At 38.5% G+C, this 26,971-nt stretch overlaps 2 protein-coding genes across 2 annotated transcripts; one reads left to right on the top strand and one right to left on the bottom strand.

The window, feature by feature from the left end:
* Positions 1-478: 478 nt before the first annotated feature.
* ace2 (angiotensin I converting enzyme 2) lies at positions 479-11,329 on the top strand. The gene is made up of 18 exons (XM_063882003.1): positions 479-763; positions 844-1,002; positions 1,153-1,246; positions 2,232-2,375; positions 3,379-3,494; positions 3,596-3,701; positions 4,301-4,398; positions 4,540-4,712; positions 5,338-5,564; positions 6,527-6,671; positions 6,904-7,002; positions 7,435-7,557; positions 7,677-7,855; positions 8,906-8,964; positions 9,103-9,200; positions 9,289-9,405; positions 10,111-10,305; positions 10,477-11,329. Exons 1-18 carry the CDS (start codon positions 575-577, stop codon positions 10,574-10,576), a joined length of 2,421 nt encoding a protein of 806 aa, XP_063738073.1. The 5' UTR covers positions 479-574; the 3' UTR covers positions 10,577-11,329.
* LOC134863468 (uncharacterized) lies at positions 11,019-26,971 on the bottom strand. Its single transcript, XM_063882005.1, has 7 exons — positions 26,844-26,971; positions 26,609-26,730; positions 25,977-26,073; positions 12,926-13,307; positions 12,390-12,515; positions 12,161-12,294; positions 11,019-11,859 (listed from the first exon to the last, which is right to left on the bottom strand). Exons 1-7 carry the CDS (start codon positions 26,853-26,855, stop codon positions 11,623-11,625), a joined length of 1,110 nt encoding a protein of 369 aa, XP_063738075.1. The 5' UTR covers positions 26,856-26,971; the 3' UTR covers positions 11,019-11,622.

Genomic DNA, 26,971 nt, shown 5'->3' with positions numbered 1-26,971 from the left:
TAAATTTAAATTATTAAACTTTTCGAAAATAATTCCATCAGTTCAGAAAAAGACAGCATAAAAAAGATGTAAAATATATATTTTTAAATGATTTTCTAAAGGTCCAATCAATGGAAACAATTTCTTTGACATTAACACAATGTGGGTGTTTTTTATGTTCTGTAAGGTGCAGAATGTTATTTCGAGTACACATTGGACATCCTGCCTTCATGTTTGTGACAGCAGGCTTTTCATTTTATGCCAAAATGTTAATATTTTATCGTGTTGACGGGCTATTATAGACAGACACATTTTCTAAATAACTTGATTGCTCACCACACAAATATACCTTTACAACTTTTAAAGCAGATCATGTTTATTTTGCAACTGACTCTTAATCAAAGTATATTATAGACTCAGTTTTGTTGCTGTTCCTCTGAAACATCCTACCTGTAAATGAAAACTCAGATACACCCTCAGTTATGGCTCTGCTGTCCAAAGGCCAAGGCAACGCAGGGATAATTGAAACAGTATAACAGCGGACAGTGTCCCTCCTTCTCACAGTTAGTTGTGTGTTTTTCATGGAGTTGAAGAGATGTCTGCTAGGGTTCTTGTAGCGTTGCTGGCTGTGTCCTGCACTGTTTCTGCTCAATCAGTTATGGAGAACCAGGCCAAGGAGTTCCTGCAGAGGTTTGATCAGGAAGCCACTGAACGTATGTACCAGTATTCCCTGGCATCATGGGCCTACAACACCAACATCAACCAGGAGAACTCAGACAAACTGGTAAGCATTCAGAGATTGAGTAACCACTTTTGACCAATGTGTACAACAGTATTTTGATGTGTCGCTTTACATTTAAACAGACTGAAGCGGAGCAAGTATGGGGCAAATTCTATGCCAACATGTCAGATGAGTCCCTGAAATACCCCATCACAGAGATCAAGGATGCAACAATCAAATTACAGCTCATCTCTCTACAAGACAAAGGCTCTGGTGCCCTGTCCCCGAAAAAAGCTGCATATGTGAGTTTATTGTCATGTTTAATTTCCTTCTGTAAAATGTGATACTCATGTTTTTAAAAGCTGCAAAGACACATGTTCTAGATTGCTTCCTCAGTGATTCATGACCTAAATATTGTATCCTTGTGTTCTCTTTTTTAAATCTGCTTGTAGCTGAGTAAGGTAATGAGTGAGATGAATACGATCTACAGCACAGCAACAGTGTGTCTGAAGGACAACCCCCTTAACTGCCAGACTTTGGAGCCAGGTAAAACTCTTATAATAAGGAGCACTTACGGTGACGTGGCTGCCTCCTACTGTCGGCCAAAGTCAGATAAAGCAGTTTATAATTAACAAAGGAAATAAGAAAGGAAAATAAATGAATTAATTAGTTTTACAACTATTCTGTAGGTCTAATACTTTGTTATGTTAATTGTGGAAACACTTTTTATCCTGTTATTTTATTTATTACAAAAAACACCAACATCTGTCCAATGGACGAAAGTAACTGTGCATTTATTCAGATGCAATAATGAGGTACTTGAATATATTGATTGCATGCTTTTGTGTTCTTACATATTGCTCATTTGACTTAGCTAAAGGTAAAGTTAATAGTTTATTTTCAGTTTAAGATTTTACACTATACATTATATTAATGAGCTTTTAAAATGCAATACATTGTGAAAGACTAAACTATTTGGTCCCCAGGCTCTTTGGCTTGAATTGTCTCGTTGGGGCTCTCTCTCCTGTGTCAGAGATCTGGAATACATATATATATACAGCCGCAGAAAAAATTTAAGAGACCACTCCAGCATTATCAGTTCTCTGGGTTTATTATTTAAAGGTACGTCTTTGAGTTAAATGATTTTCTTTCTTTTTTTTTAATATTCTATAAACTACTGACATTTTTGACACTGGAATGGCTGCCATACTTGTAGAGATAAAGATTTCAGAAACATTTGGAGTGGTCTCTTAATTTTTTCCAGGGCTGTATATATAATAATATAATATATGTAACAGTACGGATTTATGGGCAGAAGTTGTTTTTTTTGTATGTCTTAACATATTTATTCAAGTCATCATTAGCATCACTGGACTAAACCACCCAACTGTTTATAAAGTATGGCAGGTTAAACAAGCTCCTAAGTGACCTGCTACAATCTGTAATTTGTCAATCTTTTGCACATTTGAGGGAGGAATGTAAATATGGAATGGAGGTACAGTCAGTGACTTGTGTGTTACTCTGTTCACAGGCCTGGAGCATGTGATGGCCAACAGCAAGGACTACTCTGAGCGTCTGCATGTGTGGGAAGGCTGGAGGAAAGAGACGGGGAAGAAGATGAGGCCGCTATACGAAGACTATGTGGATCTGAAGAATGAAGCTTCCAAACTAAATGGTGATACATCATAAAGGAAATATACCAGTTGATATAAATATTTACTTTTTAGGATGTCTAATGTTTGAATGACTGTGCTGGTTAATTCTGATTGGAAACTAAATGTAACTAAAAGCAATTCTCTTTCATAAAATCTGGATAGCCAAACTGCCTGTGGCAGCGGGGTGTGGTTAGGGCGCCGGCTGCTGGAGTGGTGGGAGTGGCTCAGCTGGAGTGGTGGGAGTGGCTCAGCAGGAGGCCAGACAGCTGATCAGAATCAGGTAATGAGTCACTGAATAAAAGCATGGTTGTAACCTGGTTCTGGTCACTTTTGCAGTAGACTGGGTCCTGAGTGAGTACTCTCTCCCCTCCCACGGCCAACGAGAGCGACTAATTCTTTACCTAATTTAAATAGCCCCTTTCGCAATAAAGATTTCATTTTGTTTACACCTTACCAAGTGGTCCTTCCATCATTCTGAACCACGGTGTGAGCCCGATCGCCCACAGTGGCACCTGAGCAGGGACTTGATGGAAGGACTGCTTGGTAGGGTGTAAACTAAATGAAATCTTTATTGTGAAACGGGCAATTTAAATTAGGTACAGAATGAGTCGCTCTCGTCGGGCGTGGAGGGGAGAGAGTCCTCACTCAGGACCCAGTCTACTGCAAAAGAGACCAGAACCAGGTTACAACCATGCTTTTATTCAGTGACTCATTACCTGATTCTGATCAGCTGGATGGTCTCCAGCTGAGCCACTCCCACCACTCCAGCAGCTGGCGCCCTAACCACACCCCGCTGCTACACTGCCTATGGATATTAATATGGATAAGCTAATAAACACACATGACAGGTCCTCTCAATAGCTGTTGTTGCACTCTGACTGATGTAATACCACCAGGGCCACCATGCAAAAGGTATTGAGTTACAACAACAACAACAACAAAAACTATTTTTATATAAAGTTTATGTAAACTGATATGTGACTGTTTTGCCTATTCTTGATATTTTTCACCACACTGCTACAGGTTTTGAGGACTACGGCTCTTACTGGAGATATAACTATGAGACCATTGAGGAGGACCCTCAGTACAAGTACACCAGAGATCAGCTGATGGAAGATGTCCGTTCTGTTTACAAAGAGGTACACCTCATAATAGTGAATTTGTGTTTCAAAGCTTCTAGAGTACAGTTATAGATTGTATGAAGTAATTACCAACAGATAATAATTGTTTTTCATCACAGATCATGCCCTTATACAAGGAGCTGCATGCCTATGTGAGAGCCAGGCTTATGGAGGTCTACAAAGGACACATTGATGCAGAAGGACCTCTGCCAGCCCACCTGCTGGGTGCGTTTTTCTTGCTTCCCCAAATACAAAAAGATAGCATTATTAAGTAAAATTGGGCAAAAAGTGTCGGTTGTGCTTTGGGCAAGTTGCAAAGTCCCACATGCAACAGCAAATCGGCACTGTAACTCAGGTGTGCAAAATGATATTATCAGAAATTTCATAAACAAATGACCTTACAGTGAATTCAATATCACAATATAAAGAATACAGCTTCAGAGCTGTAGGATTTGATTGTTCATTTAGGTTTTAAGTCACAATCTGTTCATTGCTCCCTATGTTATTCAGGACTGCTAATACCACTTTTTTATGTTTAATTGAAAAGGATGACAAACCTGTATGACAGAAATGCCTTACATGTGCAGTTTGAATTTTTAAAGAGGTTGTGATTTTGAGATGGGTAAAGAAGACATAAATCTGATCTTAGTGACATTGCTACGTAGTGATTTGTTTGGTTGTTCAAAGCTCAAGACAGAGGGGCAAAGGAAATATAAATACAACAGATATAACATAATGTATATAGAGAGCTCAGCTGAAACGGCAGGAAGAACTTTTTAGTGTGTACTTAAAGTGAAAACATTTTGTGTTGTGTTATTGTTCAGGTGACATGTGGGGAAGATTTTGGACCAACCTGTACGTTCATTCAACCCCTTACCCCCACAAAGAAGATATTGATGTCAGCAGTACCATGGTGAAACAGGTGCAGCACAATTACTTGATTCAGTAATTATGATATTATAAAAAATATATACATAAGATTGCAAAAAGTGATAAAGGGAAAACAAATAGCTGTTTAAATCCTCTATTGGAAGTGAAACTGTTACATCTATTTGAACTCCAGAACTGGACTGAGATTCGACAATTTAAAGAAGCAGAAACGTTCTTCATGTCTGTCGGCCTCTACAAGATGTTTGACAACTTTTGGAACAAGTCGATGCTGATAAAACCTAAAAATGGAATAAAGGTTGTTTGCCACCCCACAGCCTGGGACATGGGAAACAGAGAGGACTTTAGGTAAGAGATATCCACAGACATGCACATATCATGTAGTATCAGAAAAAGAGCAACAACTATCACCATCTCTGATGTTGAAGTGGCTAATTCCCAACAAGTTTTTACATGCAGCCTCTTTCCAAAACACTCTGATCTCTGTGGCAGAGCCATTGGAGGCAAATTCTTTGCATTTATATATATTTTAAAAGCATATTTATCTAAAACACAAACAGCTCTTTTAAATGATTTACAAGGGTATTTTGCACTGTGTTAATCTTACTGTCGATCAGTACATGGGAGCTGTATACGAACTTGCTGGAAAAAATATGTTGATTAATCTCTTAGTCATTCTCTCTTGCTAATAAAGATAAGCAAAGTTGTATTGTTGTTAATGATTATTCCACATAATTGCCCAAGCACAGACTGTTTCAGAGGTTTGAATGTTTGTAGCACAAATGCAACAAATACAAAATATTTCCAAAATCAATTGAAATGGCTCAATATCTTAAACACTTTGGGCTTCAGTTTTTGTTTTACCTGACTCATCACACATATGCAGTGCACAGTTTGTTTTATTGGCACTTTTTATCTGATATGGCATCATGCTAACTGCTGACATGAATACATTTTGTTGCGATGTCTTCAGGATCAAAATGTGCAGCAAGGTCAACATGGACGACTTCCTCACAGTGCACCACGAGATGGGTCACAACCAGTACCAGATGGCTTACCGTAACCTGTCCTACCTCCTGAGGGACGGGGCCAACGAGGGCTTCCATGAGGCTGTCGGAGAGATCATGTCTCTCTCTGCTGCGACACCCAAACACCTGAAGGAACTCAAACTCCTGCCTGATAGCTTTATTTATGATAATGGTACTGTGGATGTACATTACACTGACAATAATCAAACCATAGAAGTAGTTGTTCTCCAAAACATTAAAGCTGCTTCATTCAGAACTTTTAAAATAACACAGGAGATAATGTGACAATGAGCCCTTGTGTGTTGAATCTGAATAAGGTCCAGATAGAATTTAAGACACTTTCATTTATACTTAGGCAAAGACATGAATCTCTGTTGCCCAGATCAGTTGTTCAGCTACACTAAGAGTTAAGTTATTGTTAGCTAACAGCTGTCCATAACCACATTTAAAGATATGAATAAATCATGTTTATGAGTTATGAGCCAGACAAAAGTTCTATCATCTTCATAGGCTCTCAGTTACGCTGCTTCTTCACCCCTAAAGATCATTCTGTGGATAAACTGATCGGCTATCAGCAAATAATTGGTTTAAAAATCTGGTAACTTTTGAGTAACCCAGTCTTTTTTTCTAGCTCTATGAAAAAACTTTGTTAATGCAAGTATTTAGTCTGGCCTAAAGCTATGGGAGACACCGAACTGCAGAAACAATATGAGGCTGTTTCTTATTGGCGACAAACGTATATAAAGTTCTTAAAAAATCACAGCAGGTATGACTAATGTGTCTCTCGGTGCTACCTTCGAATTGCATGTAAGATTAAAAAAGCTTCAGCACTGTTGGGGCAGTTTTGCCGTTTACTGCGGCGAAACCAGATAATAAAGCATAACCTGACCTTGGGCCCTCTGCTAACTGTTATGCAAACTATCATCTACGTACAGTGTCTGACGTAGATGTCATAAATAGCATATCAGAGGCAGAGGGGTAACACAGTGAAGTGTTTTTCAAAATTAAAATTGTCATAAATGCCTTTAAAGTTCAGAGCTTGAGTTCCAAAAGGATTTTTCAATCAAGAAACTTGCACTTTTTAACCATTTTCTCTCTGTATATTATACATTTTTTCTTGTTTTTGCCTTGCAGAAACAGAGATCAACTTCCTGCTGAAACAGGCGCTCACCATCGTGGCCACGCTGCCATTCACCTACATGCTGGAGGAATGGAGGTGGCAGGTGTTTGCCGGGAACATCACCAAGGATAATTGGATGAAGCGCTGGTGGGAGATGAAGTAAGCAGAGACTTTGATGCAGCTTCTTTAAATATTACAGTTAATTATGCAGTCAGTAAAAATTCACATGTACATTTTATAAAAAAAACTTGCTTATGTCTGATATGATTGCAATCAAACATAGTCGTGATATTGATGGAAACAAAACTGCAGGTAAGCTTTGTTGCTTTCCTGCAGGTCTGTGGTTACATCATCAGCGTGTATTAGTGCTGACTCTCTGATCTTATGACAGGAGGGAGCTGGTGGGGGTGATGGAGCCAGTGCCGAGGGACGAGACCTACTGTGACCCGCCTGCTCTGTTCCATGTTTCCGGAGACTATTCCTTCATCAGGTAACACTCCCACTATTAGGCGTCACGTCAAGAAAATAAAGGCAACACACTTTTTTTTTCAAAATCAGCGAGGGTTACTGTTTTCAGTGTGATCGTGTGTTCTTTAAACATTTTTTTAATGAAATTTGATGAAAGTTTTTGTGTTTTTCTGACAATCTAATACTGTCCTTGTTAGTTGTCTATACGGTTCAGTTCCTCCCTAAATATTACCAAAAAATACCAACTGTCTTTCAGTATTGGAAGTAAAAACATGCTTTGTTGTGTTATACTTTTTGTATAACATTTAAGGAATTGAAAAACTGTCTGTCTGTCTGTCTGTCTGTCTGTCTGTCTGTCTGTCTGTCTGTCTGTCTGTCTGTCTGTCTGTCTGTCTGTCTGTCTGTCTGTCTGTCTGTCTGTCTGTCTGTCTGTGTCTGTCTGTCGTGAATACAGGTACTTCACAAGGACCATCTACCAGTTTCAGTTCCAAAAAGCGCTCTGCCAGGAGGCCGGTCACAAAGGACCCTTGTCCTCATGTGACATCACCGGTTCTATACCAGCAGGAACAAAACTGAGGTACAGACAACTTTTTTAAACCAGACAATAAGAAATAATATCATGTTCCTGTTTTGCTGTAGCACATTACACATGCACTGATACAGTAGTAATTTATCTTCCTCACTGTTTTCTGTTAGGAATATGTTAGAGCTGGGAAGATCCAAGTCCTGGACCAGAGCTTTGCATACGATCTCCGGGGAGGTTAAGATGGACGCCGGCCCCCTGCTGGACTATTTCCAAACACTCCATAACTGGCTGAAGGCAGAGAACAAGAAACACAACAGGCATATAGGCTGGAAGACAACAATAGATCCTTGTGAGTACAAAGTAATCACTATCAAGAGTATTACCACCAACCAGTATAATTTAAGAAACGGTATATGTAGATAGAATCGGAGGATGAAACCCTCTTTATTTGTCACATACATGCACACAGCAGAGCACACACAGTGAAATTGGTCCTGCATTTAACCCATCCTAGTACTAGGAGCAGTGGGCAGCTATTGTGCAGCGCCCGGAGATGTAATTAACATTTTGAGTAATATTCATATTTACTTTTATTACGAAAAAGTTGATACCACTTTTATGTATGTATGGTTAAGATACTACCACGACTAGCTGGTTAGCTTAGCTTCACACATAGACAGATAACAGTCACATTTTCCAGGCAACAAAAGTCTGGCTGTTTACTTTTATATATATCAATATACTTCCACAAACAAAAAAGATACAGTAAAGTATTGATGAGTGAGTTGTCGATTTGTTTTATTAATTCCCAAAACACCACATTTTTCCTTACACCTCTCTTCTTGTGTGTTTTGTTCCCTGCACAGCTAATTAATCAGCCAAAGTTTTATGTTTTATGGAACCAAACACAGTTCATTGAATACTTTTTGATACACAGCTGCATGAGAGGCTATAAACTGTATGCGTGGACAAACTATGTTCTCATCATTACATTACAAATGTGACTAAGAGAAAACGTTTTTAAAGAAGTAGAAAAAACACAAACTTGAGTCACTGCTGTTTCATGACAAATATTGGCATGACCAGACCACAGTAAAATGACTAGAATGAGCGTTTTCTGAGGAACCTCTGTGATTGCAGTTTCCTAATATTTTTACTCTGTACTCAATTTTTCATGACTAATAAGCAAGATTTTTTCGTCATTGATCAACACCTTGCTTACTTTGGCACTGTCCCTGTCTGTTTAGGTTACCCTGACATTGGTTGCAATTTGATGATGCATTCAAGAGCTATGGCAGTTTAATTGAATTAGTCTATGGCAAACAAATTTTACAAAAAGTAATAAAAAATAACCTTCATTTTTTTATCTGAAATAAGGATTTGATTATTTTTCGAACAGATTCAGAGAACGCAATCAAAGTGAGACTGAGCTTGAGGGCTGCTATGGGTGATAACGCTGTGAGTATAACTAATCATTATCAGAAGTGTTATTATTACAGGATAAGGGTTACAATATCTTACTACACGTGATGTAAATTATGCCCCTTTGAACGTCAGTCAGTTTTATCAAAAATATACAACTATAATGTGTTTCAGTATTCCTGGAACAACAACGAGCTGTACCTGTTTAAGGCCAGCGTTGCATACGCCTTGAGGCAGTACTACAGCCAAAAGAACCAGACACTTCAATTCACGTCAGTATCATCCTGGGACCATGAAATATGAAAACACTCTATGGTATGCATTCAACTGACATTGTTTTTGCTTGGTTTTTACCTGCAGAGCAGATAATGTCCTGACCTATCAAGAGACTCCTAGGATCTCCTTCTACATTGTGGTCACCAATCCAGCAACCCCATCCACTTATATCCCCAAGGCTGATGTGGAGGCTGCCATTCGGTGAGGCACTAGCTGCATTCAACACACAGATGTGTTTTGATAACATACTGTATTTGATTTCAGTATACTTGGTTTGTTTTCCCTGAATGTGTTTTGGAATAGGAAACAGTGATAGTCAGTCAATTTACATTTACTGTTAATCATTTTCAGTCACGCTTGTTCTTGGTATCGCAATCTTTGTGTGTTCGACTTTTGAACAGGAATATCACAACAACTGTATGATTGAATGATTTCTTTATCTTGTCATGCACACATGGTGACCAACGTGTTTGCAAGACTTACAAAAACAGTAGCAATGGTCAAACATTTAACTTCATACCAAAACTCATTAGTTTGGTCTCAAACTAAATACACTGCCTTCCTTCCCAAGCCTGCAGATAAGATCTACCTAAAAAAGGCTCCCTTCCTGAAGTACAACTCACATTATTTTAATCCAGATAAAATATCAACATACATTTAGGTGAATTTACTAAAAAAGTACATTCCCTATGTCATCGTAGACAATAGAGTGAAACCAAAGGTTAAGATCATTCTGAATTTCATCTAGCTAACACAACAAACAAAGCCTCACAGAGCTGTTTGCATCCAACAAAAAGATTCTGCTTGAATTGCTTCCTGCTAAAATTGATCTATTCAATGTGTCCTTTCCCCAGAGACAGTTAAAATGAGTGAGCAATAATAAACCTATTATGGTATTGATCCCAGGTTAAGTCGAGGCCGAATCAACGATGCCTTCCAATTGGATGACAAGACACTAGAGTTTGTGGGTATCCTAGCAACACTGGCCCCTCCCGTGGAGCAGCCGGTGGAGGTGTGGCTGGTGGTGTTTGGGGTTGTCATGGGAGTGGTTGTGCTCGCAGGCGTCTACCTTGTCATCTCTGGTGTCATGGAGCGAAAAAAGTGAGTGTTAAGTCTCCAAACTGAGACCCATTCCTATCATGTTTCATGTACCCTTGTCTTACTCTGTATGCACTTTGCGGTGCATCTTGCATGATAGGTGCTATATAAATAAATGTATGTTGAAGTTTATTAATAAATGTGAGAAATGTTGTGCTTTTGGTTTGTTTGTAGGAAATCTGTAAAAACACACAGCGTGGAGAATCCCTACGAAAAGGATGGACAATCTAACAAAGCTTTTGAGGATGGCGAAGATGAACAAACTGGACTCTGAGTCCACTGATGATCAGAGGGAAGTCCTTGATGCTCTTACCAAAGATCAAATAGCTACTACATAATGAATTTTAAATATAATCCTGTGTGAATGTACACATTGCAGCTTCATGTATTTTGATACTTTAATAATATACTTAGTGTATGAACAATATATAAGCCTAACAAGTCCATCCTATATACCCATAAATTGCCTTGACCGTGCTGTTTTGAGTAAAATGTTATGCATTAATGATGGCCATTTATTGTGTCTTTTGGGCAAAATAATGTATATTTAATAAACTGCAGTGTCATGCAGCTCAAATTCAGGGTGGTTGATAAAAAGAAAAATAATTGTTTTGTATTCGTTTTTAATATTTTATATTCTAAAAAATGCTTTAATGGTCAGACATGTTTTAAATAATGTTTGATACTTCTGCTTGTCTTAAAATAACACACTTCAATATTTTACGTCCAAAAACTTGGTGGTTAGGGACTTAACATTTTTATTATTGTAAAATACACAAAATACAAGGGGTTACAAATGTATGACAAATATCAAAGTATTCTAATGGGTGGTACTTCTAAATGTGTTGATAATAAAATATAAAATAACAAGCATTTTCCAAATATCATTGTATAGATTCAACCCAAATTACACTTTTGTTAATACAATAAACTCGTGTTTATAGTTTATATCTTTTTTGTAAATTTTGCTCACCCCTCGATGATGTATATTATAAAGTGTTGAATAAATAAAGTTATTGACACTTCATCTTGACATTCAATACACCTCTTTTCACAAAGTTACAGCCCCTTTACCAAAAATATTCATGCTTGTAAAAATGGAAGTAAAAAAAACATAAAAGTACACACAAAAAACATGATTTATTAGATATAGTTGTATGATGCATATCTACACACTTCTGCAATAGCAGAATTTGACTCAGTGACAATTAATCACTGGACAAAAGGAGCTCCCCTCATGTTTCACAAATACAATTCACAATTCTAAGTAGAAAACTTGTCTGAGAACTGATAATATGCTAAGAAGAAAGTGACTATTCATCATTTCTTATTTGTCTGGATGATAAAGAGGAACTGTTCTTCTTCCATCCCACCATCCATGGTTGCCATCTCCACTTTCTCGGTGGTGCCGGTGGTGTTGATCTGAATAAACCAGCCGCCGTGCAGCGCTGACTCAAACCTCCGCTGTTTCGTCTGGTCGGTATTCATGTAGAAGAGGAAGGACAGCGTACACTCGTCATTCATGGAGATCTTCTTCAGCTTCTGCTTCTCGCATTTCTAAAACAACAAGAGACGTGTAGATAACTGTCACAGAGAGCATCACTGTTCAACATCCTGGCAGTGAGGAGATTTCTCACTGTCGAAACATAAATGTCTGAACCAAATTTCAATGGCAATACATCTAAAAGTTTATTGGGAAAATTCACTCAAAACCACACGTTAACCTGATGGTGGCACTACAGAAAAAGTCAGATGACCACGTAGTTATATGGGACTGTAAATGTCAAACTTCATTGTAATCAATATAGCAGTTAGTTCAGGAGGGTGAACCTGTTAAGCCCAAGTCTCTAGTTATTACCTCCACTTGAAGGAAAACCCGCTCCCCATTCTTGCAGCACCTGAGGAAGGAGATAGTCTTGCTAAAGTTTAGGACCACTGGCATTCCTTTGTCCTCGAGACTGGTCGACTTGTAGATGTATATGGTCATATCCTCTGAAATAAAAACAAATTAAATGAAATTTAAAATGAAAGACCCTCCTTTGATTACTATAAATAATTGTTGCTGCATGCTGCTCAGAATGACAAACCTGGATTTGGTGAAGCAAAGAGGTTCCCCTCCGAACAGAGACGCTTGAGGTAATGTCGAGAGGGCACATGTTCGATTGGAGTTTTCAAAGACTTCAGCTGTCGGAAACTTCCCCCTCCTCTTGAAACTGTAAGTTACACAGGGAAGAATCAAAAAAAGAGTGTGTATATCCTTTTTACAAGTAAAAAAATAACAATGGGAGATTAATTTCCCTCTCATTATTGTATCTTCTTAAATAATAGTGTGTAGTATTATTTATTAACAGTTCTACCAAAAGAAGGTGGGTTGCACTGCACATAAGAGATCTAACTCTGCTTTGTGATCTTATTTTATTACATCTTTTACCTATACATTTTGTAATTCTCACGTTGCTCCGAATTATACAGAACGATTTGGTGGACCAATGGATGTCACTTTACTGTATTATGTACTTGTGTAATTTCTCTCTTAACAAATATTGATCACAGTGAGACAATTTTGAGAAATATGTAATTGAAAGTAAATAGTAGGGAAGATCAGAGACTAAAACATACTCACCGAGCACAACCTTGCTGGATTCTGACACCATGACAACATCATTAAAGGTACACCCTGTCCCATGACAACCCTGACAGGGGCTTCCAGACTCGCAGCCCCTCCCTCTCACCACAGAGATGCTGGTTTTACTCATGGAAATTATCAGCAGATCCCCTCTCTCCCCATACTCGTTGTTTTCAGCTCCACAAACATTTTCCTCTATCCCCCCGTCCTCCTTCTTTGACCCGTCCTGCTCCACTGCATTCTCTTCCAAGTCTTCCTCCCTCCTCATTTCCATGCTGAAACTGAGTATTGTAGATTCCTTGGACACGGGACGCAAAGTATCCTCAGACGGTAAGGACATGTCAGAGTGATCCTTTCCCTTGCCGGCCTTGTGCACCGTCTAAACAGCAGAGGAAGTCAACATGGGGTCAGACTGAGCACTGATTCTGTGTCAAAACTCTACCTTAAATGCACAGCTACTGTACAATGTGTGTTTTCCCTCTGCCTAAAATGTAGATAGGGTCATGTCATGTCATGTTGATGTTTTTCAGTGCAGTTTAAGGGTATTGTAATAGAAAAACTTAAAGGGGTAGTTCAGAATTTTGGACATAGGACCTCATTTCCAAGTTAGCCAGTGTGCTATTTATCAGTGGAGACCGTTTTCAACACGTTTCATCCAGTCCTTCTAGTTGCAGAGTTCGCTGGTGCTAGGCTAGCGCAATTCAACGGTTTCTGCTAGCCTGCCAATAAAAACAGACTTACCCACTCCACAGTACTGCTGAGGCAAATAAATTTAAACGCCAAGCTATCGATAGAAATGTATGTGTTAATATAATATTGTTAGAAATAAAACTATCCTTGTTTCGCAATGATCGCATTACATTTTGAGGGACTAGTTTCTCAGCAGCAGCGAAATATGCTTTGCTCCGGTTAATCGTGTAGTAACGAAGCTGCACCGAAAAGTAAACAGAGAAGCGTACTCCAGTCGGGACAGCTAGTAGTACAGTGGGATTGAAGCATTGGATTGTAAATGAAAGACTAGGTAACATGGGGATTCAGTGTGCATTTCCACATTGTAAAAATAAACGCTACAGATGGGCACCACAAAGTTTCCACACATCTCCAGTGTGAGATCCAGAAAGGAATCAACTGTGGCTTGTTGCTGCTGGCTTTGACATCTAAGCACCGGCTGAGACTCAACTCAAGTGACGAATGTGTAGTGATCATTTCAGACCAGATGACTTCGAAAAACCCTGCAATCTAAAGCACCACAAGTTACTGACAACGAATGCGGTGCCATCCGTCTTTCCAGATGCACAGCTACTGATGAACAGGTTATAACTTTTGGTAGGCTACTCTAGCTAATAAAGCTAGCCCCTTTCACAACGTTGGCCTACTGATAGATTGAGACTGCGTTAGTGGAGATAACGTTACAGTTGAAATGCATTGTGGAGAGTGACAACGTTAGTTAACGGCATAGTGTAAGAAATAATAATCAATAGTATGTGTAACTACAATACTGTTTTATTCTGAAAACCGTTTTACTTTGAAACTGTTTATTTTGGAACCAGATGTTGGTTTTAGCCTCAGATAGCATGTAGCTAATATTGAATTGTATGAGTAGAGGGAGAAGGACGCATGGAGTTACATACTAAACACACAGCCTCTGACTCTCACTCATTGATGCTGCAATAATACTATTGCGTGTTTAATAACTGATAAACCTCAGAGGAATTGCATAGTAGAATATCGTAGGTGAGAGCTTCATGACTACGCTAACAAGATAGCGACGGTGACGTCATGGGAGGACCCGCCCTCGACGACGTCAGCCAATAGAAGTCCGGAAAACCCCATGTGACGACAAGGGGCCAATAGGATCCAGTCCCCCACTACCAACCAATGAGAGGACGAGACCGGAGCTCGTCTTATTTAGAAATTGTTTATTTTTATGACCGGAAAAGGATTGTACCATAAAATGTGTTTGTATCGTATAATCCAGTGATACTCACTATTTTTTTCTCAAGAGCCACATAGGAAGAAAAAAGACAGGAGGAGAGCCGCACATGTACATTAACATACCACGCCTTTGCAAATGTGCACAAACGTCCACAAAAAAGACAAAAGCAATATCATTTCAATTAAGATATTTATTACCTTAGTACTGGGATGAGCGGAACATTGCTTGCATGGCCTTGACCTTCTTGATGTTGTATTTGTAATTTGTTGTTGCAATCACAGTGAGACATTCAAGATGAGCATTTGTCAGTCGGTTTCTCTGTTTCCTCTTGATAATGTTCATAGTTGAAAATGTTGACTCGCAGGTGTATGTGCTCACAAAAAAAGACATAACTTTCTGCACAAGGGGTTTCAAAGTGGGAAAACTTTCTTCAGAAACCAAACTCCAGAAGTGACCAACACCTTCTTTGAGTTCAGCTTGGAGAATGGCATTTGTTTGCAGCTCAACTATTTCACACTCCAGAGCAGCACGATCACCAGGGCAGAGCTGAGTGATGGATGGAGTGAGAGAGGTTACATCCATGTTGAAGGGGTTCTCAATAAAATTGAAAATGTTCTGTTGCTCAATCACGTCACTGAACCTGGACTCAAACTCAAGCTTCAGTTCCTCCCAAACTTTAACAAATCCAGTATAGCTGAAATGCTGCAGCAGTGATGGGTCTCGTGTGGTTGTTTCTCTCAGTTTGGGGAAGTGAATGAGTACTCTGTCAGGTATCCACAGAGCAGTTATTTTGCTTTTGAATGCTATGACTGCTCTCAGCATCTCACTTGGGTGCTTGTCTCTTCCTTGGAGTTGCAGGTTGAGAGAATTCAGGTGACATGTAATGTCAGTAAGGAGGGCCAGCTGCACAATCCACTGTGGATCTTTCAACTCTAGCTGTTGCTACCCCTTGCTGTCCAAGAAGGTGCTGATCTCAGGAAGGAGGCTCAGGAACCGCTCCAGCACTCTCCCACGAGACAGCCATCTCACTGCATTGTGCAACACTAAGTCGCTGTATTCTGTTTCATAGTCTTCGATTAATTGTCGGAACTGTCTGTGGTTTAGTGGTCTTGACACTATATAGTTGACCACATGCACAACAACTTGCATGACGTTTTGAAATGCATGGTTTCTCAGTTTTGACACCAAGGCCTCCTGGTGGATGATACAGTGGAAGCTGGTGAAATTTGGCATTTCATCCCTTTTTTTCATGAGGCCAACAAGACCCTTCTCTTTGCCTCGCATGCTTGGGGCACCATCAGTACAGACACTTGCGAGTTTGGACCAGCTGAGATTATTTTCCTCAAAAAATGCCAAAAGTGCATTCAGGACATCCTCGCCTCTTGTTTGGCCCTGGAGTGGTAGTAAACACAGCATTTCTTCTCGAAAAGCGTTTTCTTTGGGAACCTCACCCAAACGCACAGCTGAGCTATATCTGTGACGTCAGTGCTTTCGTCCACTGCGATGCTGAAAGAAGGTGCGGCGCGCAGATCAGCAAGCAGCTGGTCACGGATGTCCTTTCCTATATTTTCCACCCGCCTTATTATCGTGGAATCAGAGAGCTGTAGTGCTTTTAATCTTTTGATTATCTCTTGCTTGTTGGCGAAGTCTCTGAACACTATTTCAGCGGAAGCCAAGAAACAGTGTTTAACCGTTTCGGAGTCCGAGAAAGGTTTTTTGTCCCGGGCCAAAATCCACGCTATCTCAAAAGATGCCTCTGTTAGAAGCTCGGCAGCGGAGCTTGTCTTGTGGATAAGTCGTTGCTGCTCCCCAACTGAAGTAATGAGCTGTGTAATTTTATTCTTTCTTACTTCACTGCCAGGTGGATACTTTTCATTAAACTGTGGATGCGCTGTTCTGAAATGCCTCTCCAAGTTACTCCTTTTAAAGCAGGCACGAGTTTCATTGCACAATAAGCACAGCGGGGTGTTATTATGGAGAAGAAACAAAAACTCATCCGTCCATTTATCTTGAAATTTCCTGTGCTCATCTTTTATGCTTCGTACCTTCCTTTTTTTACACTGACTTTCCGTCTGGCTGCTTGTCCCCTCGTCGGGGTCTGCATGCTGATCCTCACACTCTCTCCCCTCTCTGTTTCTTGCATCTGTCTGTGTCTCTCGATCTCCTGCATCTATTCTTGCAACTCTTCCATCTCCTGCATCAGCTAATTTCGGTCCCTTCCTAATTAAAAAACGATCCATTTTGTGATCACTGATTTTTGCATATCACATCCGACGTAGCATTGGCACGTGCGAAGTTCAAACGTTTAAGTATCTATAAACAAATGTTTGGTGGGATGCGTTGCCAGGTACGGCGGCCCCTTTAGAACAAAAGTTAGTTCGGCTTTTTTTTGTTGCATAGGCTACTTATTGGAATGCAGATGATTATGTTGTAGCGTTCACTATATGGTTCGGGAGCACATTTGAAAGGTTGTGTTTTTTTAAAAAATTATTATTAATATTTTTTAGGCTTGCGCGAGCCGCCAAGTAAAGCTTCACGAGCCGCACGTGGCTCGCGAGCCGCGCAATGAGTAACAGTGGTATAATCGATCTCTTTTTTGTTCTGGACGGCTAGACAGTAACTACTGATGAGCTCCACTCATTCAGTGGCCTGTGGACTCAGGAGGGTCGGTTCCAGGGTCTTGAGCCACAGCTGTGAAACTTTTGTAAAATCTTCTGCTACATCCTTTTATTAAATACTTATTTTTAAAACTTATATGAGGAGCTTCACTTCGTTTTCTTTTAAATCTACTCCTGGACTTCGAATAAAAGAACATTTCCTACAATTTTGGTGACCCCGACGTGATTTGTGATAGTAAAGTGGTTTAGGTAAATTAATACGTAAATGTCTGTTTGAGGTCGGCAACGTAGTGGCATTGATTCTATAAATTTGATGAGAAGTAAGATAAAAAAGTCCTATTGTTCGTTAAGGCCTGACCTATACAGTGGTCAGTGATTGAGTCGGTAACGTAATTTTTGCGACAGAATTACGTTGAGAGTTGTGACGACATTCCAATTGTCCCTGATTAGCGTGTTACATTATTGAGCAATCATAGTTGGTAATAGTGTTAATATTTAAAAGAAGACTACTTCGCCAAAAAGTGGCCTGGTTGTTGGGGTTAGAGGCCTTAAGGTCAGTGTTTGTGGAAGGGAGGAAGTCAGTGAGAGGGAGACGGTTTGAGGCCTTATCCTCTGCACTGATTCCAGAACTGGACAAAGCATAGTGAATAGTCTTACATTTAGATTGGATTAATTCTGTTTTGAGGTCGGATTCGTCAAAGTCAATGGGAAGTTCGATAGTTTGAGGCTACTTTTTCCGCATTGTTTTGATGAATACCTAAATTGTTAGAGTAGGGAGAATTGTTATTTGTTATAGTAAGCCGGGAGATTTTAAAGCAAGCAGTGTTGGGTTTTTTAAACTGTGCCGCTGTGTTTTTAATCGATCTGAAACCATGGTGTGTTTGTTCCTTTCCCCCATTTTCCTTTGTCTTTAAGAGTCACGTGAGGCTGTAGGACAATAAGCTAAGGTAGTTAGCATAGCCAGTTAGCATTAATCCCTTAACAGAAAGAGTTCAGAGGTAGTAAAGTTCTTTTTAAATAAATAGTTTCAAGACACATCCTTTAACAACTGATTAAATGCACAGTGATGGTTGTTATAATGAACAGCTAAATTAGACTAAATCATTTTATTTGTTAAAAGGAAGAATAACATAGAAAACCTTAGAGAGGAGCAGATGAGGTCAACTTTAAAAATTATACCAGAAGTAATGGTCAAAGAGCCAAATGAAAGGAAGAAAATGAGAAAAGTAACAAAGCAGATGGGACAAATGTCAGAGATGGCCATACCAGCAGAACGAGTTGGGTGGACGCTTCCCTCAGTCCAAGAATCATCAGGGAACCAAAATTCACAAAGGAACAGAGGAAGAGGGAACTATAGACCAAAAGGACGAGGGTTTAGGAATAATGGATGTTACAGATCTGGTCAAATCACGCACTGGTCCAGAGATTGTCCACAATCTCAGCAACAATATATACCAGAGTACTCTCCCACCCAATATCAGTAAAGATATGTCCCAGAAAATTGTATTCCACAATATCAGCAACAACCACCTGTATACGCTCCCATACAGTACCAACAAAGGGGAGGTCCAAATGGTAATGACAGAAATCATGGAAGAGAACACAAATCATCCAGGCAACATGCAGTTTTATGCGCCAACTAGCGGGAACTCTCGCAGAGTTTTGCAGATAGATGTGTCTTTGTTATTATTGTAGTGATTGTACACTGTTTGGTGGATCCGGTATATCTGGACCAATTAGATAATCTCACAAGAGACGAAAGAACTAGAGAGATAATGGGTGCGAATAACATTAGAGCTAAGTCTGATGATGATCTTCAATCCAACACCAGTTTTCCCATATGGGAGTTACAGTTTAAGACAGATACATTGAAATTAAGAATGATAAAAAGAGAGAATACACAAATAGCAAGAACACAATTACATTTTGAAAGAGTGAATTCCCTACAAACAAGAAGCAGATGGTGGGGGGTTGCCAGAGGTTAAAGGATGAAAGGATACTAAGATAACAGAGAGGAGAGACAACTCTGCAATAAAGAGAGAGAACAGAACAGGGGGTGAAGTAGTTTGAGTAATAACCATAAAGGTAAAGCTTGTATAAGTAAGAGAGGGGGTTAAGACAATACACGGGGGAAAGGAAGTAAACTGCACAGGGGGGTGCAGGCGACACACAATTGTTCCTGTATGATTGTGAGTTTTGTGAATGGGGAGACATCTTGTGAGCCCAAAGGATGTTATCATGTAAATTAACTCTGATGTTTCTTACACACAGAGAGGAGACTCAGGAGTCATCTGTCTGTAAGCATTCAACAAGATAAGAGAAACAGTTTAAAGAACAGGAATTACTAATAAGAAAGTGCTGTTTAGAAGGCGTTTAGCAATTATTAATATATATATATATATATATATATATATATATATATAAGTGTTAACACTAGTAATTATAAAAAATAAAGGAGTTAATCATAGGACTACACTTGAATCAATTTACATCTTAGTGATCTGTTAACATGCTCTGCTGGGTTTTACAGGTTAAGTAACAGGGATTTTAACTTTTTGAAAAAAACATTGGAATGTTCTTATTATAGAGGAAAAGAAAATGCCAGAAAACAGAGGCCGTACGAAGATAATGTGTGGGAATATGGTTTTTTGGCGTGAATATTTTAATTTATGGGAGAAAATAGTTCCCTAAATAAGTTAGTTAAATGAATTTGAGAAATATGTTATTAGAAGATATTAATTTAGTTGATTACAGTAGATGGCATTTAATACGCAGGACAGAAGACATATTTAGGTGAAAAAGTGAAAATTAAGTGGATTTATTTAACCAGTGTGTTGAGATTCATAGGTTAAAAGTGTGCTGCAACCTGGACTGTCCCTCTGCAATCTGGTGACAGACCCCCGACCCTCCTGAGCAATGCGAAAGACCATCCTCCACAGTGACTTCCTCACTATTCAACAGAGATGGAAGGCAAAAGCAGGGCTGTGTCCAGAACTGCATCTGTCTGCATCTCCACCTGGGTCAGCTACAAACACGCATCATGCTGACTGACAGATATGTACTCAGTGGAAGTGGAACAAATTTAAAGAGTTTAAATTGGCTTTTTAAATTTAAGATCAAATATAAAAATGTTTTGTTACACAAGGTTTTATTGATTGGTAAATGATCATTAAAAAAGGGAAGTTATTCAAGTGAATGAGTGAATAAATCTAAAACACACTATTGGAAAAGGGGGAAATTACAGAGATAAGCAAGATCCACTACACTTTTTGGTAGAAACTTAGCAGTCAGGAGGACAGGGTAGGAACATTTTAATCATGTTAAACTATTCTTTCAGAGCCTTTATTGAGGTGTGACTTTAGTAGAGTTTAAATTGTGGGAGTTTTGATCTATAGAAGGAGGGAGAGATTTAGTATACACTTGCTCTCAGATATGATATTTAAATGAAACAAACTTGTCATAGTGATAACTCCAACATTAGATTACAGACCATGTAAAATATAATTAACCACATCAATGGAAACCATCATTAAAGTCACTCCTGTTTAAAAGTTGTAATTATAACATGTCAAAGCTCTAATAGTTTCACACATTATTTTCCCGATTACTGACCTGAAATATTTTTCAAGAAGATCAGAATTGATAATTAATAATGAAATATACTAAGAGAATCGAGCAGAGTTTTATAGATCCTAATAATGTTCTGATTTAAGATAGTGAGTATGTGAAGAGTTTTGGAAATAAGATCTATTAGATATTTTGATATGAATTAGGGGGTGATAAAGATCCAGTGGGAGAAAAAGGAAGTGATGTCTTTGTAAGTACTTAATTTAACATGAGGGAAGCAGCTGTTGTTAATGCAATCTAAGTAAAGTATATAGAATTAGGAAGGGACTGAGATTCTTTAGAAGGTTTTACACAAGGGGCGACACCATATGTGAGCAATATCTCCACAGTTTTGACATTATATATGGTGGGAATAAAGCTGACGCCTTAGAAGGTCAAAAGGCAGTGACCTACACATCTGGAATATGTTCATTGGACATGCTAATATATGTAGATTGGGATGTGTGTACGTCCGGGACATCTCTCTATATAACCACGACACTGCCCTAATAGAATGTTAAGACATATAGTAGTAATTAAAAGGAAACGCATGACTCTTTTTGTGAATGAAGAATATGACGGAATAATCCAAGACTCTGCATGGCATGACGTGACCATTAGACTGAGACCAAATGACCTTTCACCTGGACTGACAGTGTTACTTCACAACAGCACTGTTAATGACTGACTCTGGGTTGAGCCCAACCAGACCCGACTGTGTGAGTGAGAATGAATGTTTGCATCTGATCAATGCAACTGCGTGAGTTTAGAGAGGAACAGCAACTAACTGAGCATGTTTTGAACTAACACAAGCTAAATCCAGAGATTTTGTTTCTTCCAGGACTGATGGAAGGAGAGAGAGGCTCTTTTTAACTGGAGCGTTTGATATCTAAATAATAATGATTTGAAATGTCTGAATAATAATTGATGTGTTTTTGAACCATTGCTTAACTGAAGTTCTATTTCTTGAACAGGTTTTTGTTACACATTTTTGTTGAGATGTGTAAAAAGAGGGAGTGGCAACGAATTAAAATTCCATAATTAACAATTCCATTTTTTTTACAAATGCTGATATTGTTTGTATTTTCTTTACATTTTTTACAGGAAAGGCAAAATCGAGTGGAATCATGAAAGAGGTTGACCTGTGATAATGATAATGAATTTGTAAATGGGTTTTTTAACAGATATAATACGTGGGGTTAGTAAGTGTGGAGATAATAATAACAGTTAAAGTTAAGCTAAAAATAGTATATGATGAATGGGAACTAAGTTAGTCAGCGCCCTTTCTCTAGTAGAGACTGACAAGTATCAAAGGTTCAAAGGTTTTGTTTGTCATATGCACAGCAGATACAGCGTAAATGTTGGTAATGACGACTTTCCAACGACTCAACATACATAGTGCAAATAAGATGAATAAAATAGTGCAAAAACGGTAAGGCTCAACTACAGACTTTTTGAGATTATGAGTATAAGGAGGGAGATAAACACATCAATAGTTTCACAGAAGTAATCTATGTTCCTAGGAAAAATGTGATGACATTATGTTGGAATTCTGAATTCATGTTTCCAGCTCTCTAACTTCTAAATACTAACAGGTAGAAGCAGTTTTGTCTGGTGCTTAAGGAGGGATTTCTGCACACGATTCAGGGAGAGAACCTATAAATAGGAACTCCACTTTTCTAATAAATGAGTTAATTATGGAAAATAAGAATTGTAAATTTAAAATAGAGAAAGTGACAATTGCAGATGTTGAATGTCTACTAGGTAAATGTAATGATAAACCGCCAGGTGTGGATAATTTAGATGGTAAATTTCTTAGATATGTTGCTAATTTGGTTGCAGAGCCTATCTGCTATATCATCAATTTGAGTATTGAAAAATGTATTTGCCCACAGGCATGGAAAATAGCAAAAATTATTCCACTTGCAAAAAATCCAGCTGGACCATTTTCTGGTACAAATAGCCGCCCAATAAGTTTACCAGCATTAGGAAAGATAATGGAGAGAATCATTTTTAACCAAATACAAAAATACTTTGAAGGTAACAATCTTAACACTGATTATCAACATGCTTACCGGCCGGGCCATTCAACACGTACTGCTTTAACACAAATGACCGATGACTGGAAGGTGGAAGTAGATGATAGGAAGTTAGTGGGTACAGTACTACTTGATTTTAGTTCTGCCTTTGATGTCATTGATCATCCATTGTTGTTGCACAAGCTAAAACAATATGGTTTTAATCTGAATGCGCTGAGGTGGGTAGAAAGTTACTTGACCAATCGATGTCAAACTGTTTTTTTTAATGGAAGTTTGTCAAAGATTAAGTCAGTCACTTGTGGAGTTCCTCAGGGTAGTTGTTTGGGGCCACTTTTATTTTCTATTTTTACAAATGATCTACCATTAGTGCTACAAAAATCCAAAATTGTAATGTTTGCAGATGACTCGACAATATATGGAGCAGCTTCATCTACAAGTGAGCTGAGTCACTGTATGAACAAGGATCTAGAACAGATCTCAGAGTGGGTCATAAATAATAAGTTAGTACTTAATGCTGGAAAAACTAAATCTTTAATAATAGGATCAAATCATCAGTTAAAAGGTGAACCTAAATTGCTATTACATTTAAACCATATTGAAATTGAACAGGTCAAGGAAACGAAATTGTTAGGTATAATTCTGGATCAAAAATGATCTTGGTCTAAACAAATTGATAATGTTGTATGTAAAATGGGAAGGGGTGTGTCACTTGTCAAAAGAATTGTAAAATATTTGCCAAAAGGTGTCAGTAGACAAGTTCTAGATGCTTTGGTTCTGTCACAGCTTGATTACTGTTTTGTTATTTGGTCTAGTGCTGCAGAAAAAGATCTAGGCAAACTACAAGTAGCTCAAAATAAGGCAGCACGATGTGCACTGCATTGCTCCTACAGAACCAGAGTGACTGAAATGTTGGAGACCCTTAAATGGTTGAGTGTCAGACAGAGGTCCACTTATACTTTGTTAAATTTTGTTAGGAATATTACAGTGACACACTTACCACATATATTATCACAAAGGTTTATATCGCAGTACACTCAACATAACTATCAAACAAGACATGCAATAGAAAGAAGGTTTGTAATACCCACATCTAAATCAAATATCAGACAGAAAACAGTCATGTACAGAGCCATGGTCAGCTGGAACTCTTTACCAGTCCACCTAATTCAGGAAAATTCTCAAGTACATTTTAAAAGGTTGCTAAAACATTATATGAGCATTACAGAGTAAAATGTAACTGTGCCTGTGGTTTGGCCTTTTGATGATGGCTAAAATGTGATGACCATTTTTGTTTCACTTCGTATACCATTGTTCATATGATGAAATTAGTTGTTCTATTTTGCTTTTAGTTTTGTTTACTGTTTGTTTTGTGTGTGTGTGTGTGTGTGTGTGTGTGTGTGTGTGTGTGTGTGTGTGTGTGTGTGTGTGTGTGTGTGTGTGTGTGTGTGTGTGTGTGTGTGTGTGAGGACCCCAGGAAGAATAGCCAACGCTTATGCTAGTGCTAATGGGGATCCTAATAAAGAATAAGAATAAAGATTCACATGGGATTGGTGAATGGAGTTTGGCACAAAAGAAAGCAGTTGCCACACAGCGAAAACTGTTCACCAAATCCAAGGAGAGTCATTACTGATACATCAAAAGAGGTTATGTGATTGGCAGGAAGGGAAGCCTTGGGTAATTGACTCTGATCCAGAAGTATTTTTCATGCACACCTTTTCAGGAAAAACAGCCAGGAAATTCAGTCATTCTGGCTGCATCATGGTTTCACTGGGTCTTGTTCTATCTACACAATCGGTGTTTCCTTCTCCAGAAATGAGAGTAGTTGTTAACTATTACATTTTAACTTTAAATAGGGATTTTAAAATTTAGGAATAACTTAGATACTCATTGGAAATTCAAAGCTAATTGAAATATGTAACATAATTCGCCGAAAGAATTTGGAGTTTCATTTTGAGTGTGATTATGGCACAAGCCAATTAATAACATTTTGAAGCTACGTCAAACCATAACGGGTTTTTTAATGACAGGAACAAATGTTGCATAACAGATAATAATAGAAGGGGATTGGAAATGATGAGCATAACATTCATAATTAATTATTTAGTGTTTTGAAACAGATAAGAAACATACAGGTTGTTTAAACGATCCAGAGGATGGTTTGAGTAAGTAGTGAAAGTCAAAGTGTGTTGATTATATAACTAGCGACATACATCAGTATGGTAAATAAACTATAATAGAGCGGGTAGCCTATTAGCAGACAATATCAGTCCGCCGCTGCCGTAATCTACTACCAAATACAGGGAACAAAGTATAAACTACGCTGCTGCTGAGACACTAGTCCCTCAAAATGCAATGCAAGGCAAGGGTAGTTTTATTTCTAACATTAATTTATTTGCCTCGGGTGTACTGTGGACTGGGTAAGGCTGTTTGTATTGGCAGGCTAGCAGAAACCGTTGTCTTGCGCTAGCCTAGCACCAGCGAACTCTGCAACTAGAAGGACTGGATGAAACGTGTTGAAAACGGTCTCCACTGATAAATAGCGCACTGGCCAACTTGGAAATTAGGTCCTTTGTCCAAAATTCTAAACGTGAAGAAGTGGAAGCTAAAATGTATTTTTCAGAGATTCAACAGGATTATTTTTGCATAGGAATTCTGCAGACCACATGTAAATTCTATCTGGGAAGATATCATTGGTGGATTTCCCTCTTGAAATAATCAATAACAATGGACTGCAAAGTATGTCCAACGCTGCAATGTTCAGCTATCTCCGACTACAAGAAAAGAGAGAGTTTCTCAAATTGAGAATATACATTGAAGTCGTTGAAGACTGTGGAAGTTCATGGACTCACTAGCATCGGAGTTTCTTTAGCTAGCATTTCTGCCAAATCCTCGGGTGTGACATCCTGCAAGTCCATGCCGTTTATCTGCACGATTGTGTCTCCTCTCCTGAGAAAAACAGAAAACATATGAAGCTTATACTTAATGAAGGGTTTTAGTTAAATAGTGTGTGTCAGAGTTGGAACAGTTTAGGTTATTTCACATTGAAGGTGTCTGTATTTCAGTTTTCCCTTTGGGTTTTATTGGGAGGAGCAGGATATAGTTGTCAAGTACATCAAGAGAGATACCATAAAATACACCCGGATGAAAGATTTTTAAAAGGTATCAAATCAGAAAAGTATTGTGTACATTTATATGGTCACTATCGTACATGAAAGACAAAATAGGAAATTACATTTTAGGATGTGACAGAAGTCATTATTTGAGATTGAAGTATAATAAATGATTAACTATTTAAATAAATGTTTTCTCTCTTTTAAGAATTGTCTGATTATTATCCTTTTACTTACACTTGTTTCATTTTATTTAAGTTTTGTATTTAGTTTTACATTGCGTTGTGAAGAACTCTGGTGTAATGCTTTTCTTAAAAAATGTTGAAATTCTTATTTGTTAGTACAAAACAAAAAATGTAAAAACTGTATACCTGACAAATTCCTTTTCTCCACTCCTTTTTTTTTTGTACTTCATCACATTTTCCACTTCATACTGGTGCTTTCCTTCACGGATCTCGTGGACGATCAGCACGCCTCCCTTCACTTGAGAATCCTAACATTCAGGAATATATGAACAAAATCAACAGAAACACAAAATCATATCTTTCAAAATATATCTCACACATAGCAATGTTGACTAATATGATATGTTGTTGTGTCACCCACCTTCAGATCCATGGTGCTGACAGTGCCCGCTGCTAAAAAGACTGAAGCCGACCCCGCTGACAGCACCAGCCTTTTAAATCCCAAATTGTGTTTGAGCTTCTGCTTTGCAAAAGCAGAAGCGGAAGAAG

The sequence above is a fragment of the Eleginops maclovinus genome, chromosome 4 (assembly GCF_036324505.1).
Source record: "Eleginops maclovinus isolate JMC-PN-2008 ecotype Puerto Natales chromosome 4, JC_Emac_rtc_rv5, whole genome shotgun sequence".
NCBI lineage: Eukaryota > Metazoa > Chordata > Actinopteri > Perciformes > Eleginopidae > Eleginops > Eleginops maclovinus.
This window is presented reverse-complemented; position numbering and strand designations above follow the sequence as displayed.

Excerpts from the sequence above, each read along its gene's own strand:
- LOC134863468 (XM_063882005.1), bottom strand. Across the intron at positions 13,308-25,976 it reads CTAAAGAAACTCCGATGCTA|ACGGTGCACAAGGCCGGCAA; the intron begins GTGAGTCCATGA and ends TCTGCTGTTTAG. Across the intron at positions 12,516-12,925 it reads ATCCAGCAAGGTTGTGCTCG|TTTCAAGAGGAGGGGGAAGT; the intron begins GTGAGTATGTTT and ends TGTAACTTACAG.
- ace2 (XM_063882003.1), top strand. The coding sequence starts at position 575 with ATGTCTGCTAGGGTTCTTGTAGCGTTGCTGGCTGTGTCCTGCACTGTT. Across the intron at positions 8,965-9,102 it reads CTGCTATGGGTGATAACGCT|TATTCCTGGAACAACAACGA; the intron begins GTGAGTATAACT and ends AATGTGTTTCAG. Across the intron at positions 9,406-10,110 it reads GATGTGGAGGCTGCCATTCG|GTTAAGTCGAGGCCGAATCA; the intron begins GTGAGGCACTAG and ends TATTGATCCCAG.